The 16,868-nt window shown below is 43.1% G+C and overlaps 1 protein-coding gene across 4 annotated transcripts in view; it reads right to left on the reverse strand.

Moving 5' to 3' along the window:
* PTPRA (protein tyrosine phosphatase receptor type A) overlaps positions 1–16,868 on the reverse strand; it is a 165,288-nt gene that overhangs the window by 28,521 nt on the left and 119,899 nt on the right. For all 4 annotated transcript variants that reach the window (XM_073002112.2, XM_073002113.2, XM_078394456.1 and 1 more), the window contains 4 exons: positions 10,874–10,958; positions 7,991–8,064; positions 7,106–7,242; positions 930–1,020 (listed from right to left, as the gene is read on the reverse strand). In XM_073002112.2, coding sequence (XP_072858213.1) covers positions 930–1,020; positions 7,106–7,242; positions 7,991–8,064; positions 10,874–10,958 — 387 coding nt within the window. The remainder of the gene's footprint in view (positions 1–929; positions 1,021–7,105; positions 7,243–7,990; positions 8,065–10,873; positions 10,959–16,868) is intronic.

Below are 16,868 nucleotides of genomic sequence, written 5' to 3' on the forward strand. Positions count from 1 at the left end.
TGCTAAAGCTTTTCACGAATCTTCCCAATGTCATTACACTTCTGTCTCACCACCAACTCTTCCTTGGCCCTCCAGCATTGTTTTCTGCCAGACTCCTGCCCTCTCCCCAAATATCCCAGTCTTGCTTATCTAAAGGAGTTTGTAGAGGCTGCTCCGTAGACTGTCTTGTTTCCCTTTTATACAGATAAAGCAAAGTGTGATGCTTATATACTACCACACAGTGCTTAACGCATTCTCTGGGTGGTTTACAATTTAATTATGCAGGCTACACATTGCCTCCCACCCTATGAGCTGGGTACTCAATTTTTCCAACCTTGGAAGGTTGAGTCAATCGGGAGCCAGCTACCTGAGCCCATTGGGATCAAACTCAGGTTGTGAACAGAGTCTTGGCCCACAAGGATCCACGTACAGTGGTGCCTCACTTAACAAGGATAATCCGTTCCAGCGAAATCGCTGTAGAACGAAATCCTCGTTAAGCGAAATAAAAAAGCCAATTGAAATGCATTGAAAACCCTTCAATGCATTCCAATGGGCTGAAAACTCACCTTCCAGCGAAGATCCTCCATAGGGGTGGCCATTTTCGCTGCCTGTAAAGCGAGGAATCTGTCCTAGAAAACAGCGGGGGGCCATTTTGTACACCCGATGGCCATTTTGAAACCCGACAATCAACTGTTTTTAGATCGTCGTAATGCGAAAATCGGTTCCCAAGGCAGGGAACTGATCATCGTGAAGCGGATTTTTCCCATTTAAATCATCTTTTCGGGAAAACCTAATCGTCAAGCGATTTCCTCGTTAAGTGAGGCAATCGTTAAGCGAGGCACCACTGTATTAAAAAAATACTGCTTGGCTTCACATGTCCTCATGTTAAGAATAGAAGCTTAACAGTTACCACAAAGCCATCTGAGGGAAAGAGAGGAGATAATACTTACAAGGCAAGATGTTCACATATCTATTCTTCTCTTTGTTTTCTTCCTTAGAAGCTGCTTCACAAGTTGCCTGGATAGGACATGCTGGAAGAGCCTGGAAGGACGAAGAAGAAATGAAATGACTGACTGCTACATCTCCAGCTGAAAATTATTCAGAGAAATTGCTGTGCAGACTATTTCCATACTAAGGTCTTGACATCTGGTAAAATGGACATAATATTCATTACTTTTTCAGTGGCTGGTGAAATGAGACAGTAGTGTACCCTGGCAAAAAAACAAAACAAAACAAACAAATAAAAAAACAGCCTGGCCAGTTCACATCTACACAATGACAAGACCCTCGATGAAGAAATTAAACTTATACTGTATATACGATCCAACCAACATGTTGAGGCAGCTGCCTTGGGTCCTTTTAAGAAGAAAGGAAGGGAAAAACATTTCAAATAAATACTGTAAATAAATAAATTTGTGTGTCAAGGTAATTCTTCAGGAGCAATTTATGCCCAATTATATGTGAATCAAAACATTTAGTAAGTTAATGAATGAGGACGGTGGTGTTACTGTCTGATTGTAGACTTTCAATTAATTCTATCAATTCTGTGCAAACAGATTAAAAGACACATGGAATTAAGAGGCCATGCTACTTAGCAACACAAGATGGCAGTAAAGCCTTCCTCAGTTCCAATTCAAATTGCATGAGCTGGATCTGTGGTAACCTGCTTCAGATTATTTTAAAAAAAGACAAATTCCAGAATAATGAATAGCAAGTGCACCATCAAAGTGAAACTTCAAGCACAAACAAACAAACAAACAAACAAACAAACAAAAAGTGGTTTGGAGAAGTAACAAAGCAAAGATGGGGTCAAAATGAAGTTATGGAACATAACATCCCCCACCCTCCTATGTGAAGCGAAGACTGGGAGACTGTCCGAGGACACTCAGTGTTAAGCACACATTGCTGCAGCCAGAAATTCAAATACATGGCTTTAATTCAACTACACCTATTGTCAGATAGAGCTTTTAAAAACGTGTTTAAATTAGAAAACCTACTAATTATTTTTCAATCTGCTCTGGGGTGGAGCAGGACAGGACACTAGGATCACACTCTCAGTTGCCATGAAGGTCACTGAGAATCAGTAGCTGTTAGCTTAATAAACCTCACAAAAACGAGAGACTGTAGGGTCTCCATTAGGGCACATATGAGTATAACACCGTGTCTATGCTGCACAGTGATAAAAAGGGAGCAGTGTGAAGTACCTGTGCCCTTCGGACCATTACATTAATAACCCTTCTTTGCACTGAGTGTGTGTGTGCTACAAATACCACAATTCCCAGACAGTTAGAACAAAAGCAGAAAATGAAACTTACCATTTCTATACCCAGATCTCTCTCATTCACCAGCAACGTCCTAGCAGCACAGGTAATATGCGATCTCTAGTAAGCACAGCATAGCCCCTACTCCTAATAGTCCATCATTTTCACAAACAATGAAGACTATGACACTTTAAACAAATTCACTACAGCATGGGTTTTTGTGGATTTTCACACAGCGCAATTATACCACCTGGTTTGCATTGCTAAAAGGTCACTCTGGGTGGAACCAACACTGAAGGGGTGGATTTAGTGAAAGATGAGATCAAGCTCTTATAGGAACCCCCATGAGCTCTCAAAGACTGTTCAGATTTACATCAATAATCAGGAACAGATTTCCAGCAAAAAAAACAGGAAGAGGGCGTGAAGGAGTCTGGAAAGGGGCCCGAGGAGCAAGGTCAAATAAGGGCAAGCCAGCAGCCCTGCCGATCTAAAAAGCTGTGGCTGGGAGGTTGGGGACAGAAAGGAACACAGACTGAGGTTAGATATTTGAGTACAAGGCAACATCCCTTCCTCTCACTTCCTGGATTGCTAAAACAAGACTCAGGTTTGCCCTAGTAGGGGTGCAGAAGGGAAAAGTCACAGGACAACACAGAAGGAGCAGCTTGGTTCACTGCGGTCTCAGTTTGGTGTAAACAGTACTGCACATTGGTCAATATTCTACTTTTAAAAATAATAACTGAGTATTGTCAAGTTGATTCTGATTTATGGATACCCTTTTCAGGGTTTTTCAGGTAGATAATACTCAGAAGTGGTTTGCCATTCCCTTCTTCCAGGGGGTGTCTTGGGATTGTGCAGCTGGCCCAAGGCCACCCAGGCTGGCTCTACTCGTAGAATCACAGTGGAGAATGACAAGTTACCCACCCGTAATTGTAGTTCTTCGAGTGGACCTCCGTGATTCACATTCTGGGTGATTCGCACCCGCGCAGAGCCTCATTGGAAGATTCTAGAGCTTCTGTGGTAGCAATAAATACATCAGAATAGGTCCCTCCCCACCCGTATAAGTGCCTTGCTGCCAAGTGTCCCCTTTCAGTTGTGCCAACTGCTGCTTAATAGTAAGCAAACAATGGTGTGACAGAGGGGAGGACGGGCGGGATGTGTGAATCACAGAGGTCCACTCAAAGAACTACAATTACAAGTGGGTAGCCTGTCGTTCTTCTTCGTGGCCTCTGTAAATCACACCCTGGGTGACTAAAAAGCTGTCTTACCCGGAGGCAGGGTGTCATCCCAAGGTAGAGGCTAGAACAGCATGTCCAAATACTGCATCAGACTTCTGCCGGAGGTTGAGTCTATAATGATGGATAAACGTGGACGGCTGTGCCCAAGTGGCAGAGGCGCAGACGTCTGGGAGAGGTACGCTGCGGAGAAAGGCTGTAAAGGCTGCCACTGCCCTGGTGGAGTGAGGGCAAACCACTCTAGGGGTGGTTGTCAAGCAAGCTGATAAGCCAAATGAATGGTAGAGGTGACCCATCTGGAGATAGATTGGGAAGTCACCTGACAGCCTTTTGTAGGTAGCTGATGGCTTATGAAGAGATGAGATGACTGTGTAAAAGGCTGGGTACGTTGGAGATAAAAAGCAAGAGCTCTTCTGACATCCAACGTATGGAGTATTTTTTCTTGGTTTGAAGAAGGTGATGGAAAAAATGAAGGAAGGACAATCGGCTGGGAAAGATGAAATTGAGAGACAATTTTGGGGAGGAAGGAAGTGTCCATGAATAACTTCCTCTTACTGGAGAAAAAGTTGTAGACAAGGGTAGTCATAGTGTAAAGTTGCTAATTCACTAGCTTGTCCAGCTAAGGTGATAGCTACAAGAAATGCTGAGTCTTAAGTCAGTTGTAGCTAATGGCTCAAAAGGAGCTTTGGCAAACTGTTTCAAAACAAGAGTTAGTGACCACTGTGGAGAGAGAGGTCGAGTATCAGGGTAGATATGAGAGAGACCTTTCAGGAAACGTTTCATTGTTGGATGTTTGAAGAAGTTTACTGCTGGAGAATTTCGAGGTTGGTATGATATTATTGCTGAAAGGCAGACTCTCAAGGATGAGATGGAGAGTCCCTTGGATTTGAAATGTAGGAGGAAGCAGAGAACAGTGGGAAGTGACGGACTGATGGAGGATGATGAGGAAGATTTGGTAAAGGATTGAAATTTCTTCCATTTGTACAGGCAGGCTTTCCTTGTGGATGGTTTTTTGGCATGATGAAGAATGTTCATTAATGAGGGAGAATCCTCCACGATGCCAGGTACAGAACAGGTAAGTCCAAGTGTAGGACTTGGGAGTTGGTTCTGTGTGAGGTGTGGCAGGCGGGGGAGATGGTGGATGTCTGATGAGAGACTGCGGAGAACTGGGAACCAAGTCTGTCTCAGCCACCAAGGGGCTATAACAATGGCATTGGTTTTGTCTTGTTGTAGACGGACGACAACTTTGTGGAGGAGAGGGAATGGTGGAAAAATGGTAGGTATGAGTGTTGGGCCAACGGCCGACAAACACGTCTCCCTGGGAATGTTCTCCTATTCCTGCTCGGGAGCAATACAGTTGGCATTTCTGATTTGCTTGGGAGGCAAAGAGATCGAGAGTCAGTGTGCCCCATTTCTGGCACAGTTGGCGGAATACTGATTGATCTAGTTCCCACTCATGAGCTTGGGCATCTGTACAGCTGAGCGAGTCAGCTAGGTCATTGTCTTAACCAGCAATGTGTAAGGCTGTGAGACAGATATGATGTTGCAGACACCACTCCCAGAGGTTGACCGTTGAGCTTTATGACGGGAGTATGCTACAAAGGAGCCAGTCATCGATATATGGAAAGACTAGAATGTTTTGAAGTCTGAGGTAGGCAGCTACTGGCACCATGCACTTGGTGAACACTATCGGAGCTGTTGCAAGTCCAAATGGGAGTCTTTTGAATTGCTATGCTTTGTGATCCAAGTTGGAAACGAAGGAATTTTCTGTGTGCAGGATGTATTGCAGTATGAAAGTAAGCATCTCTTAGGTCTATGACGGTGAACTAATTGTTTTTTTGAAGTAAGGGAAGAACTGATTCTAGAGTAATCATGCGGACTTTTGTGGTGACAATGTAGTTGTTTAATAATCTTAAATCTAGAATAGAGCAAAGACCCCTGTCTTCTTGGGGACGGTGAAACAGCGAGAGAAAACCCCGGTGTTGTTTTGATAGACAGATTGTATGGCAACTTGGAGAAGTAAATTCATTATTTCTTCTTGCAGGGGTTCTGACGGAGGAGTAACGACATGTGTTGTTGGAGGAAGTTTGAAGAAGTGGATGCAGTAGCCATTTTTGATGATGGAGAGTACCCAGGAATCTGTGGTGATGGATTCCCATGCAGTTAAGGTTTTTCCAGAGGGCAGGGTTGGTGGGGTGGGTGGCGATCTTGGTCAGAGGAATGTCAAACATGGTGTTTGGGTTTCCAATCATTCTGCCTAGTGGCAGGCTGTTGCCAGGTTTTGGCTCCTTGGTTTTTGAAGTATGGATTGTAAGAGGTTTGTCGTGGAGGGTCTCACTAGAACCTCTGGTACAAGTTATAGGGTTGTTTCCATTGATTTTGCTGAGGACATTTCTGGTAGGAAGGGTAAACTCCCCAACGTCTGGCTGCTGAATGTTTCTTTTGTATGTTCTCTAGTATATTGTCAGTTTCAGCATGAAAAAGACATGCTCCATCAAAGGGGAGGTCTTAGATATGTGCCCGAGCATCTTCAGCTAAGCCGGCCATTCTGAGTTAGGAAAAATGGTGTGGGGCTACTGAAGTGGCCATGGACTTGGCTGTAGGGTTATGGTGTGACGGGCGGAAAGTATCTGTTGTTTAGTAATGGAGAGACCTCCTTGTTGGAAGGTTTGTGCTAGGATCTTTTCATCGTCTGGCAGGGATTCAATAAAGGTGGACATGTTGTCCCAGAGGAAGTGTTGGTAAGCTTCCATGGCTCCTGGATAATTGGCGACTCGCATGGTGAAGGCTGCAGAAGAGTAAAGCCATCTACCCATGGAGTCCATTCGTTGGCTGTGTTTATTTAGTGGTATGAGAGATTGTCGGTGCAGAGATCTCAACTGAGAGGCTTCGACAAATATAGAATCTGGAGCTGGTTGTTTTTGGAGGAAAATGGCTCCTGGGTCATGGATTGTATAGAGGTTATCAATCCGCTTAGACATGGTATGGGAGGAAGCTGGTTTTGTCCCCAAAGGGGCCGTGAATAGGAGAAAAAAACTGAGGAGAAAAACCGACGACTGAAGAGGGGTGTGTGTGTGTGTGTGTGTGTGTGTGTGTGTGTGTGCGTGCGTGCGTGCGTGCGTGCGTGCGTGCGTGCGTGCGTGCGTGCGTGCTGCGGACAGAGGCTGAAGGAGGGGAAAGGAAAAATCTCTGACGATAATGAGTTTGATCTAATAGTTTAAAAGAAAAAAGATTGAGAACAGGAAGGAATCAAGAATAAGCTCTTTTACTCACAGAAGCAGATGAAGCTCTCAACGTGGCAGTTGAAAGAAACTGACAGGGGACGCTTGGTGCCAAGGTACTTTTACGGGTGGAGAGGGGCCTATTCTAATGTGTTTATTGCTACCACAAAAGCTCCAGAATCTTCCGATGAGGCCCCGCACAGGTGCGAATCACCGAGGCTGTGATTCACAGAGGCCACGAAGAAGAACCAAACTCCCAAACTCTAGCTCTCCAGCCAGATACCTAAACTACTGAGCTGTCCAACCAGCTAACTTCTGTTTTGTTTTGTTTTAAAGCACAACCTCAAAACATGGCAGGACCAAAGAGAGTGGAGTTGTTATATGTGGGGCTGAGAAAGGAGAAAGCACTCACGTTGAATTCCTCGCGGAAGAGTTTGTTGTCATCTGCCATCCGCCGATTAATCTCCTCCTCCAGTTTATCAACAGGGAGTGGTGGGTACTTTCTGTTGGTACTGGGAGATCTGGCAAGCAAAGGCATGCTCTGGGGCTCTGTATTACAAACACAGAAAAGAGGAACACAGTCTTTCTTTTGCTGCAGACACTGGGCAAAGGCCCCTTTTTCATTTGGTGTCCGTAAGCAGATTGTGTCACTTTCCCCCATATAAACAAATCACTCCAATAGGGAAAAGATATAGTGTTGCAGTTTGGGACAACTCAGGGCATCACTCAGAGAAACAGCCTGTTGAGGACACGAAGAAACTCATTCTGTTTTTGCCTTGGTACAAAAGCCTTGTGATATCAGCCAGTACAAAGGGAGAAGATGCGCAAATGAAAGCCCTTTTTAACTAATTGTTCAGGGCCTTTGTCTCAGAGAGCAAAACAGTATTTTCCTCCAGAAAACAAAGCCACTTCCACCACTGACAGATAGCCAACAACTTTTGCTGAAAATCCCTACTACCTCCTAGTTCAACTGCACAGGTCAGTCACTGTCTGGCTGAGCCAAGGCATGATACAGACCAAAAACAGCAGCCTGTGGGAAGGAGGAGGTAGTATTTCATGGGAAAAAAATAGGGACTGCACTTCAGCCCTAACCAACATGACAGGAGGTAGCTGCATGATAGGGTCATGGGGCAGGGATGTTAGGAATATGCAGGTTGGTGTGCAGGTGTTCCTTCAGTCTAAACATGGGTGCATCATTATAACACCCACGAGGCAGCTCTGCACCTTATTTATCCAAACACTGACAAAGAATGCTCCTTTCACACAGTTGCTTACATTATAGAAGACCAAGACTTACCCATGTCATCTGTCCGGCCATTGGACAAGTGAAAGGAGTTTGAATGACTCCCAGCTTGCTTGTATTTTTTGAATCTGCAAGGAGAAATACGCAGGAAATCAGCTGAAATACGCTTATGTCTGAAGTACCGTATTTTTCCATGTATAAGACGCCCCCATGTATAAGATGCTCCCCACTTTTCTAACCCCAAATTAAGAAATCTAAGTGGGGCTTAGCAAGTGTAGGGGGAATGGGATCAAAGCAATGCAGGATCGCTTTGATCCCTTTCCCCCTTATACACCCATGGGATTGCTTTGATCCTTTCCCCCTCCTTTTGATAAGCCCCATGGGACTTAGTAAGCAAAGGGGAAAGCAGGGATCAAAGCCATCCTGCAGTGTTTTGATCCCTGCTTTCCTTTTGCTAAGGCTTATCAAGTGGAAGGGAAAGCAGGGATCAAAGCCCTGCAGGATCACTTTGATCCCTGTTTTCCCCTCTACTTGTTTTGTTCTCTCCTCAGCTTACTTCTGTGTATAAGATGACCCTTAATTTTTAGTCTAAAGATTTTAGACAAAAGTATAGTCTTATACATGGAAAAATATGGTACATAATAGGCCACGTGAAAGCCAAACTTGCCCCTAGAAAATCTTTCTTCACACAAAACCCTTTTTTGAGAACAGCAGCATTACACTTTGCTGTGCCCGGCACTGCAATAGTCCACACCAGTCTCTGCGTCATCAGGGTGTTTTCAACCAGTCATTTAAGTGTCTGGTTAAAATAGCAACCTGAGAAGGAATCTGAAAAATTATTTATCTCTTCTCAAAAGACCCAAGAGGAGGGGACTCAAACGATAAACTTCAGAGGCTTGTTATGGTGATGAGAAAGTTAGAGAAGAATTGTCTCAGTGTAATTGTACAAAAACACCCATAATGTGGAACACCCTGTTTAGCATATTTTAAAAACCCTTTTAGAGTGGAAGAGGTTGGAAATACAGACTTCAAGTGGAATAAGAGAAGTTGATATTTGAAATGAAAGAAATGTCTTTTAAAAGAAGTGAGAAACAAAAGTTAAAGAAAACACAACTTCTATGTTTTTGAGTTGAAAAGAGTTACGCAAGTGTTGATGTTGACAAGTATAATTTTTCAATAAACATTGGAATTATTTACTTCTATTCAGACCCCTGGATGTGAATATATAAACAGATCTGAACAAAGTAAGCAGCATGGCAGCAGGTGGGAACCTACAAAATCACTTCTCCTACTGGTTTCATGGAAATATTATACAGCAAGGACAGGACAGAACCCACAGGTCATTAATCAATTTTAAGGTTTTCAAATAATAATAATAATTTATTGCCATTGTAAGTATATACACAGTATACTCATACAACGAAATTCACAGACACCCAGAGACCATGCACACACATAAAATTCCCGAAACACTCCCCACCCACTAAAATGATAGCTTAATTAAATTTATTTAAAATGTACATGTTCACACAACTCTATTCTACCTTGAAGATTAAACTGGTTGTTTTTCATGTAAGAGAAAAAAACAATCCACTACCTGTCAAATGTATCTCACCTTTTCTCTTGCTTGCCTTGACAGTTCTAGCCTTCTCTCTCTCTCTCTCTCTCTCTCTCTCTCTCTCTCTCTCTCTCTCTCTCTCTCTCTCTCTCTCTCTCACACACACACACACACACACACACACACACACACACACACACACACACACACACACACACACACAACTTTTCACATGCAGGTTTATGCAGATGGTCTGAGACCTTTGTCACTAAAGAGATCAACACTATGTCTGAAACAGAAGTGTGAAAGTCTATTAAAAGCAAGCATATTATCCTAACACACAATTGCACTCAGAGGAATCACTTCCAATTTAACAAGCACAAGACTGTGTTTAAAGGAGCTCAGAATGTAGGATGCAAAGTTCTTCACCCCAGAACTTCACAGTAGCTATGATTTGTGTCTCTCCACCAATGGAAAACCAATTCAATCCCAACTCCCCACGCCCATTACTGCCCTGCTTGTTCAGCTGACAATGGGGTACTCAGCAAAAGTGCAACTGTGTTTGCCTCTTCAGATCCACTGGTGTGAAAATATGAGCATCAGGGCTTTCTTCATGTCCCATGCCTCATGTCCCTACCTCCAGGATGATAGCTAGAAGGTACTGATTTCAGTGTGTTGAGGCCAACTACCCCAACCACAATTTAGATTCAAGAACCAGGCAGCAACACCAGTTCAAGAAAGATAGTGGCTCAGTCCAGCCAGAGGCAGGAGGGAGGGAGAAGTAAGTGCAGAGTGCCTTAATGGCATGGCTGATGTTGCTCTATTCAGTGTGTCCTCCTCTGCCAGTACTAGCAATGGGAACTTTCTGCTTCAATGTCATTCAACACAGAGACACTTACTCTCCTTAATCTCTTCCTCTTGCCCCCTCCACTGCCATCACTCAGCAGTCATGATTGGAAGCTCATGCCATTATGCAATCTAATGAGAGAAGGCAGGAATCTGGCTTCTGCGACACTTAGGGGACAGTCGCTGCCCACTAACTGGAACAGAGGCTTCTTTGAGACTTGTGGGACATACCATGGGCCCAAACCAGAGTGGATTAAAAAAACCACCAATGGTTCTTTAAAAAACAAACTGATTTAAGTAATCATTTAAATCATTTACATTTTTTTAAAGTGAGTTTTTGACAGTTAAATAGTAAAAAAAATCTAACTATTTTTATTCAAATCATAATTTAAACCAAATCCATCCTGGCCCAAAAGTTAAATTGATCCCTATATATTTCAATCAATCAATTGGTTAATGATGCCTCCTGAAAAGAACGCTATGAGAGAGGTCCCCAAAAAGGGAAGTCAAGAGATTTACCAAGCACTACTTACCTTAACATGTACAAGATAATAATAATAAATACTATGACTAGCAAGGATGATAGTGCCACCATTACAGCTATGATGGGTGTCTCATCTAGAAAAAAGAGAGAAGATTTTGGCTTGTGTTAGAATAAAATAAATAAAATAAATAAATTGTGTTAGAAATGGCCACACTATAAATTTTAAAACATTTGCATTCTATGACTGTGTGACAGAACCCATTCTATAGTTCCCTGTAGCAGTTTTATATAAAACTAAACTCTTCCTATGAAGACAAGAGATCAAGCCTGTATTTCCCCCTAATTACGCTAATGCTCATTGGTATACTAAACTCTTGGAGAGATGGTAGTTTGTTTGTTTATTGTATTTATACCCCGCCTATCTAGTCATTTCGACCACTCTAGTTGTCTTGTCAATGGGCCATCTTTGACTTCATCATGACAACAACCTATTTGCAAGTCTAGACTTCAAACTCATAACCAAAACCTCACTAAAAAGCTTCAGACACAATACCTCCATGCCATTTGACTCTGAGATCCTTGGTAACACTGGTTGAGCTGAATGGATGAGTGCGCCTATGGAAGTTGTGAGCATTTATATGTCTAATTGTTAGGTCAAACTCCTGTCTGGGCCTATGAGAAATTCTAAAGATACGGGGATGCCTGAACAGCAAGCAGGACTGAAGCGAAAACATAAACTACAATCCATGCAAGTTTGTGTACAGTTGTTAATTAGTCATTTGATTTCTTTTATACAAATTGACAAGAGTTTGGGGTTGCTTTCCCATCTCTGCATGAATCAGTAAAAATACATTTTTGGCATCCTAGATGTGCTTGGCTCGCATGAATCTGCAAGTTCAATAAGTCACATGTCTTCTGCTTAGCAAGATTCCTGATCTTGATAGGAGTGGCACTGGATAGAACAATACCCAAATAAAAAAAAAGAGGCGGGATCCACTGCTGCTTCTAAAATTTATTCTGCTCGGGTATGCCTGCAAAGGTGATTTCTCCTACAAGAAGAACTAAAGCTTTCTTAGGAACATCAAAATCCTGAAAGTGGGTTACAAAAGGAGAATAACTGAAGTTACAAATTTACTAGCTAGCATCTCCGTTATTTCCTGCAGTAGATTCCCAGACAGTATTGTGAATTGTTAGATGTCACTTTTGAAGTAAAACAGTTCTAGACATCTGCAGGCTTTGCAACTATCTGGAGATGTATTTTTGGCCATGAAACTCACCATATTCAATAGCTTCCCCAGAGTGATGTTAAAAAAATAGTTAATTCATGCTAGAACCAAAAAGGTACCAGAAAGAGGTTGTAGAATGGATAGCACCACTTCAAGCTCCAGGTGTAAGACTGTATTTCTTAAGGATTCAAATGTTCTCTTATGATTTAAAAACCCCATCCTTTCAAAACACAAGACTATACAATAGGAGAAATAGTTCTAGCCATGTTGGATTGCACTGGTTTTGTATTTGCATTTTTTTGCCTACACAGGGGAGATCGTTTTAAAATGTGGTAACTCAATCTGTGGTAGTACAACCTGTCCTATCTCCTCAGGAGCTATTACTTTACTCTGTTACACTTGTGAGGATTCAGTAACAAATAACCCATGAATGTCTGTTTTATTTTGTATGACCTCCAACTATCTCTGTCTTTGCTCATTCTAGTTTTGAAAACAGTGCCACTTGTCATTTATACAGCGTGTATTTCACATTTATAAAGGGTCCCATCTAATTCATGTTCATGTTTTTCGACAGCCTTCTTGGACAAGCTAGTATTGTCATCCTCAAACTGTAAGTTTGCTTGGAAAGGCAGAGAGACCGACAGAAAAGTAACTTGCCTAAGGACAAAAGCAGCTTGCCTGGGATGAGAGTGAGGGATACCATGATCAAACGTAGACCAATACCTGCTGAATTACCTAATGCTAGGCTGTCGGACAGGTAAGTAACATTTTTTTCAGTGGAGAAGGAAGAAGGCTGGAGATTCCCCCTCAGATAGAGAATTCTGTGTCCAATCATCCAGTCCATGTACTGTATCTTTGCTGAAGGATGTTTTACCAGGTAGACCTTGGTCTCATCCAGCCATAAATATTTCTCCTGATCTTAAGCACGAATGCACCCTCTAGATCACATAATTCAGGTTCGTTATACTCTGGCAGGATAGCTCAGTGGCTTAGGCATCTGGCTGTGGAGCCAGAGGTTGGCAATTTGATTCCCCCACTATGCTTCCTGTGAGTACACCCAGCCTCTGTGGCCTTGGGCAAGCTGCACAGTCCCTCTAGCCACCTAGAGTGGTCACAAGACCAGATAGGCAGGATATAAATAGAATAAATAAATAAAATATAAAATAGAGTGCTCCCAGAAGAAGGGAACAGCAAACCTGCATGTTCTCTATCCAGAAAACCCTGAAAAGGGCCGCTGTTAGAATTGACTTGATGGCACATCATCATCATCAGTATTATTAAAATATGATAAGCATGCTTACAAATTATACACACAGAGAGAGGAAACCAAGTGTATTTGATGATGTGCGGTAGTGAGTAAACCATGCAAGACTTAAGTTGGTCTAAACTAAAATGAGTGAAGGAATGGCTAAAAGGAACTATGGCCACCGGCAGCTTTGCAAATCTTTGCACATTTAGAAGGGCTGCACTTACACATAAAGTGCCAGAGCCTTACAACAGAATGAAACAGGTACTGAGAACTTCAGCTCCAGGAAGTCATGATCTTATCAGCAGTGTGGCCTCCTTCTTCTTTGCACAGCTTCTTGCTGGTTCCTTCTGTGTTAAAAGCCCTATTCAGGCATCCAACCTGAAAGGTCAGGGACTGAAGTGTGGGGATGATGTGGAGACATAACTAAGACTTGACCTATATGCCTTCAGCCCACCTGGAAGTCCTACGGACTTTTATGTGAGTGTGAAGGTCTGTATAAGGTGCCTTTCATAGATGTCAGCATGATCAGCAGCTTTGAGCGTGCTTACAGCAACTATGTAGAACCTTGGGGTGAACACAGGAAGCACTGCTAGAGTACCGAGAAAGGTGGGAACAGGCCTTATTTTCATGCCCTCATCCCCACTACTCTTTGAGCTCTACAAACTTTGAGATGGAAGACCTAAACAGACATGAACTACACAGAGACTCTTAGAGGTCATTCAAGACCAACTCAGATGTTGCCCAGCCTGTCTAATGTAATGGCCTCTATGATACTGCAAAGTTTAATGCTGGACAGAAGCTGTAAAACAAAAAAGGCACATTTATTTTCGATTGCACTAATTTTCTGACTTTCTATCAACTACCTGGATTTATTTTTCTCAGCAAATCTGGGAGGTAGGAGACACTGAGACAAATTCCCAGATCCCATGAGCTTCTTAATTTAACAAAGATTAAAAACCAAGCTTCAGAAGCCCATTCACATTATGTAAACTGATAAATTAGTAGGAATGCTAGGTGAGCTAAAGTCAAAAAGGGGGAAAGCTGGAGAGGTTTAAGAAGGAAAAATGAATTAGTCCTCCATCTGGAGAAATCTCTCCTCATAGAGAATAAGTGAGATGTTTAGTTTCAGCTCTGATGAAACTGCTTGCTGCAGTTTGGCAGCGAGAACTGGCTGTGGCTTCATCTCGCCAAAGATTTCTTTTGTAGAGGATTTACATTCCAGGCAGGCTAATACTGCATGCTGAGATCTACAATGGAAGAGTGTCTGGTGCATACTTAAAGCAGTTGCAGCCACATTTTCCTACATGTTCTCTGAGAAAAGGAAAAGAAACAGGCCCCCAGCAATTTCCTTTAAAAACTCACAGCAGACAGTGGTGGTGCGCACACGGTATGTTGCCCGTCTTTTGAAAGATGCAACAGGTTTACAAATGAGCTGTAGGCTGGCTCCTTGAGCCCTGGAAGCTGCCAGGTTTGCACTTTGCCCTAGCAACCTCTCTACTGGAAAGAGTGAAGGCAGAGGGAGGCATGACAGATAGCAGGCAGAAAGCAGCAACACAACATGAAGAAAGCAGTTGACAGCTCATTGTTCTGTTTCCTGCTTGTGGTTAACGGCTGCAGCGGGGGGAAAAAAATCTTCAACTCTGAGTCAGATATATCAAAAAGGACCCAAAGCCCAACATCTCCATGCCAGATGTATCCTTTGGATGGGCTGCAGTTAGAAGTCCTTCCCTGATCGTAGCTCATTCAGTAACTGGCTACTACCATACGCGGCTGCTGTAGCATCAGTAAAGGAAATGGCTTGCCTCGAACTTTAACTTTCTCATCCTCATGTCAGGGATAGAAGCTTTATTTGGCTTTCCACATGAACATGTGTAAGGCTCAAAGGGTGGCTGGGAGACCCGGCATACATGTCAAGCCCCCACCTGTCACATCTTTTCCCCTTGGGAAGTCTGGATTGGCTTACAATGTGCCTGTGATCGTCAGCTCTGATATACACTACCTTGATACACTTTTAAGAAGTGTGAACAATAAATTCAAGGTGTTTACGAAAGCGTGTTAAGTCCACAAAACTTGACAATAATAACTGTCCGTGGTCAAGTCAATTCTGACAATGGGTGATCCTTTCCATGCTTTTCCAGGTAGAGAGTACTCAGAAGTAGTTTACCATTCTTTTCTTCTGTGGGCACATTGGGACTGCGCAGCTTGGCTACACAGGCTGGCTCTTCTCCTAGGAGGTACAATATGTGTGTGGGTGTTAAAACTCCCAACCTCTGGCTCTGTAGCCAGAGACCAAAACCACTGCACTATCCAGCCAGCTAATCAAAACTTACTCACCCATTTTTTTTAAAAAAATGGCTACCCTGCTAATTGTGGCCGAGAGAGAGAGAGAGAGAGAGAGAGAGAGAGAGAGAGAGAGGTAGAGAGAGAATAACTTTTGTAAAAGCTTTCTGGCCTGGAAGTGCATTGGAGAAGATTCTTACTTGCCAGAAGCTACAAAGCGCAAAGCTCTCTATAACTAAACGTGAGCCTCCACCCCATCCTTCAGGCCAAACTCTGCACCATGCACAAAATGCAGTACAAATGGAAATGAAATTAGGATAAATCAATCTGCAACAAATCACTTTTTGTATCTACTCAGAAGCGTTAAAAATTGTTTTTAACTGAGCTAACAAAACGGGAGGCGAAAGACATTCTCCAAACACCCTCTGCCCCACCCTGAAACAGATACGAGAACCATCCTAGAGCTGGCTGACACAAGCTTGCCGCTTCCTCTGTAACGTTACCCAGCCACAGACCACATTGCTGGGGTGGAGTGTGGGAACAGGAGAATATATTGCCAGGTGTGTTCTGTTTGGACACCGAGCCTGAAAAGGCTGCATTGACACTCCTAGTCAGGACAGATGGGGCCAAAAGCAACAGCAACTCATCACTGTCAAGTAGTCCCGTTTAAAAACAGACTGGTTGTGATGTATCCTGCGTCTTTTTTTCCTACTGCTTGCAGGCACGCACACATACACACACACAGCACTGGTGTGAGTTACTAACTTCCTGCCCATAAGGAGCCTGGCTAAAAGCATGAAGGGATCACACACACATAACAGATACTGTTCACAGACATAGCAAACACCACCATCCAGACAACATGAATAGCAAAGTACACGTTTGTGTAGTTGCCCAAAATCCCACGGTAACAACAGCTGGTCCATTGTTTCAGATACACCCTGAAATATAAAACTGGAAACAGCATACACAGAACTGGCAATGAGAAGGAAGCCTGTTTTGCTTCTCTTTAAATTCTGATGGAGCAAAACAGTCACTGGAGAATTCTTTTCGCCTCCCCACCTCATGTGGTCCACAGGAAAAGAGATGGGGCGGGGCAGAGAGAAGGCTAGCATCCACGCACAAACATACTTTGCAGCTACTCATGTATGTGGAGATCTCAGGAGTCCCATAGGGAGGAGGCAACCACTTTCTACTTTCTAGGGTACAGCACAATGCAAAGCCCATCCTGCAGCACGGCCTTAATGGTACCCACTGTTATATTTCATTTGTTCTGGAGTCCCTATAAC

Source organism: Pogona vitticeps, chromosome 5, assembly GCF_051106095.1.
Source record: "Pogona vitticeps strain Pit_001003342236 chromosome 5, PviZW2.1, whole genome shotgun sequence".
Lineage (NCBI taxonomy): Eukaryota > Metazoa > Chordata > Lepidosauria > Squamata > Agamidae > Pogona > Pogona vitticeps.